This window comes from Merops nubicus, unplaced genomic scaffold (genome assembly GCF_000691845.1).
Source record: "Merops nubicus isolate BGI_N331 unplaced genomic scaffold, ASM69184v1 scaffold30137, whole genome shotgun sequence".
Lineage (NCBI taxonomy): Eukaryota > Metazoa > Chordata > Aves > Coraciiformes > Meropidae > Merops > Merops nubicus.
Genome location: NW_008622744.1, coordinates 376 through 3,797, shown reverse-complemented (window position 1 = coordinate 3,797; position 3,422 = coordinate 376). Strand labels below are relative to the sequence as shown.

Genomic DNA, 3,422 nt, shown 5'->3' with positions numbered 1-3,422 from the left:
TCCCTCCCTCCCCCCCCCCAGCCACAGCTTCCCCCTCGCCTGCTCGCAGCTTGTTCCTTAACTGTGCTACAACCTGAACTCTCTGATGTGGGAGATTTACCTGTAAGAAGATACTTCCCACTTTTTCCAGCTCGCTGCTCCCTGCGGTCACTGTGAGTCAGAAAGAAGAGAGGGCAGATAATCTGTCAGCTAAACTGTGAAATGCAGAGTTATTTAGCTGGGAGCTGCTGTTGGGTTTCCCAGCCCCTTCAGTTCATGCTTTAGCTCCGTTACCTCCGAACTTCCACTCCATATCTATCAGCTGGTTAATCATCAGTGTCTGACCGACAGCCAGGCGTGTCAGGGTGGGGGAATTCACCTTCCACTGCGAGAGGAACAGACAGAGGAGCAATCAATCCCGGGAGGCCCCTGTTTGTATTACCTGTAATTTCAACATAAGTCAGAGCCGAGGCAGGCTGGGGGCAGAAGCTCACAGTGGAGCTGTGCAAAGGGGCAAACTAATGTGGTCGGGAGGGCTTTCAAAGAGGTCTGAGCCCTGCTGGGATTTCCATCTGCCCTGTCACTCCTGTAAACGAAACTCACCGGTTTGGTTTTAACACTGGTTCAGTGTAACCATATCTGCACAAAAAGTCGTGTGTTCGTGTAACTGCCTGACCCCGGGGCTCAAAGCAGGCAAGGCAGGGAAACAATCAAACGAAAGCCCCACAGAAGTGCAGGACTCACAGAACCGAGGCAGAGGCTGGGGCAAACCAGGCGTGTCATTAGGCCACGTGCTCCTTATCAGTTATCTGAGCATCTTCTGTTCAAAGTTCTGTGCTGGTTTTGAAGAAAATGCCCAAAGTGCTGACAGGCCTCAGCAGCTCAGCAGGGCCTGGCGGGTTCCCACTCAGACTGCCATTTTTTTTAGCTTAGAAACAAGCAAAAATATAAATACCTGTTCTGCAAAGTAACTGGCTTTCTCCTCACTGAGGCCTGTGGGAGAAATCGTACGAGATTACTACACGTGATAAATATTAATTGTCTTTTATTTCGTGAAAGTCAGGTGACCTACCTAGAGCAATAAAATCTGCTCTGACTTGTTCGGAAGACAAATTCCTCTTCAGGGCACCTGAATAAACAACACGAAGAAGAAATATCACTTTTTACTGAGTCAAACCAATCTTTACTGGGTCAAATAAACGCCGGCCGGAGACCCTGCGATAGGAGGCCTCTGTTCTTGGACTGTGCTTTGAAACAAACCACAGCTCCTCAAGATGGGAAATACAGTTGTGCCTGCCGGTATCTTTGCAGATGCCCGGTGCTTTAAAAGTCAGGGCTCTGGGAGTGCCTGGAGAGAGGCAGAGATTTCATTGCAGGTATCCATGGAAACCGCAGCAGCAGTTGTGTTTTGAAGTTGCTGCTTTCTCTCCTATAGAAGCTTTGCTTGTTAAAGGAGAACTGTTAAGGCTGGCAGGCCACTAATTTGCCCTACCTGCTGTGTTTTGGATTATGGGTGTGAACGTGTGCATATAACACTTTCCCCTGCTGCGCCTGCCTCCTTTGTTCTGGGGCACAGGCAGCACATGGAAGTTTACAAGGATTCTGTTCTCTGAAGCCAAGAGCAGGAATCTCATAAATTCAAAGAGACTGCCAGTCCCACGTGGCGTCCCGTCTGGGTAGCAGAGAGGGAAAGTCATCTGCTGTGATCTGCTCCATTCCATCTGTGGCATCCCAGAGCTCCCGAGGAGTTCCAGCGGGATGGAGCCAGGCACAGCAGCGGGCACGGGCAGGGGGAGCTCACCCAGGCCAGGGCCAGCAGGGAGGAAAGGCCGAGGCCACGTTAATGCCCCCAGCAGCCTGCAGGGAAGGAAAGTATTCAGTGCTGCTCCTGGACAGGAGAAACAGCTTGGAGCCACAGAAGGAGTCCTGACCAAATGCAGGAAACTTGTGCCCGGCTTCGCTGCTGAGAGGAGAGAACCCAGGGCTGAAGGATAACAGCAAGGGACCATTAATAATGAGAAGGATCAATGGAAGAACGTGTGGCAAAGGTGTTCAGTGCAACATCATGTCAAACAGCAGCCACAGCATCAGAGTAACCTCATCAACTGCTGGAGTCTGGGTACTGAAGGGGAATCCCCTGCCTCTGTCACGCCCTGAGTGACGGACTGCTGGGCACACGGATTTCTAAACAGGCTGGATTTCTAAACAGATGTCTCCTGCACGTGGCCCAGAGCTATGCTGGTTTCCAGCCCGGTCTAGAGGGGTGTCTGATCTGTCTCAAACAGTGCTTGTCACCGTAGGGGTTACACTGGGGCACTTGGGTGGATGTTCTGGCAAAGAGTGCCAACGTAAGGCTGCTCTGGTCTGGCAAAGTGGATTGGCAGGGACAAGTTAAACCAAGCACTGTCAGTGTCCTGCCTGCATCCAATGCACAGATATGAGTTTAGTCAAGCCTGTGAAATGTGTGTGCAGGCAGGGTGTAAGGGATACAAAGCTCAGAGGTGCCAAACAGGGATATTTCAACAGAAGAATTTTTGATGCATAAATGCTAAAGCCATTTATTTGCTCCCATTAGCAGGTATTGTGCCAAGCAAGTGCACTGCCTTCTGAAGACACACTCTGGCTTCATGCAGGAATGGAGGGGTGCAATAGCTCGGCCTCAGGGCAGTACATGCAAATGTATCACTTACCATTAGGCACCAGAAGAATACTTTTGACAATGTTCTTCAGGGGGCCCAAGCTGATTTTATTCATGGTGGCGAAGTCCGAGAGCTGAGTCAGAAACCTTTCTACCTGCTCAAGAGAAAGAGCAGCCACACAATCTTATCTCTGGTGTTTCTTGCCAGAGAGCTGCATTCAGAGCTCCCCGGGGGGGTTCTGGGGGGGCCTTACCTCCTTGGGCTCCATTAGGAAGCGGAAGAGCACTTCAGTCAGCGCTGAGAATTGCTGGGAAGAAGCAGGACAGTGTCAGGGATCGGGCATCAGCACCCTTCCTTTCCCAGCACCTTGCCACCCCCATCACCACCACGGCTAGGTTGTCACACAGCCCCCAGGACACTGGTCCTGGAGTTTAACCTCCGGTGGGGATAAAGTGCCCCCATCCTCATTGTTAAAGGATGCCCGTGGATGGGATTTGCTCATGGATGCTTTTCAGAGACTCAAAGGGTTTATGCAGCTGGTAGCTGGCACTGCACAGGGCTTTTGTGACTCATGGCTAATCGGAAGCTGCTGTTCTGTGTCACACAGCCCCCAGGACACTGGTCCTGGAGTTTAACCTCCGGTGGGGATAAAGTGCCCCCATCCTCATTGTTAAAGGATGCCCGTGGATGGGATTTGCTCATGGATGCTTTTCAGAGACTCAAAGGGTTTATGCAGCTGGTAGCTGGCACTGCACAGGGCTTTTGTGACTCATGGCTAATCGGAAGCTGCTGTTCTGTCCTCTC

The 3,422-nt window shown here is 51.4% G+C and overlaps 1 protein-coding gene across 1 annotated transcript in view; it reads right to left on the bottom strand.

Moving 5' to 3' along the window:
• The window catches only part of COMMD7 (COMM domain containing 7), a gene marked incomplete at its 5' end in the record, with an annotated part of 3,922 nt that extends 988 nt beyond the window's left edge, over positions 1 to 2,934 (bottom strand). Inside the window, 6 exons of the mRNA XM_008944902.1 lie at positions 101 to 150; positions 274 to 364; positions 935 to 972; positions 1,052 to 1,108; positions 2,670 to 2,772; positions 2,872 to 2,934. Coding sequence (XP_008943150.1) covers positions 101 to 150; positions 274 to 364; positions 935 to 972; positions 1,052 to 1,108; positions 2,670 to 2,772; positions 2,872 to 2,934 — 402 coding nt within the window. The remainder of the gene's footprint in view (positions 1 to 100; positions 151 to 273; positions 365 to 934; positions 973 to 1,051; positions 1,109 to 2,669; positions 2,773 to 2,871) is intronic.
• Between the last annotated feature and the right edge of the window lie 488 nt (positions 2,935 to 3,422).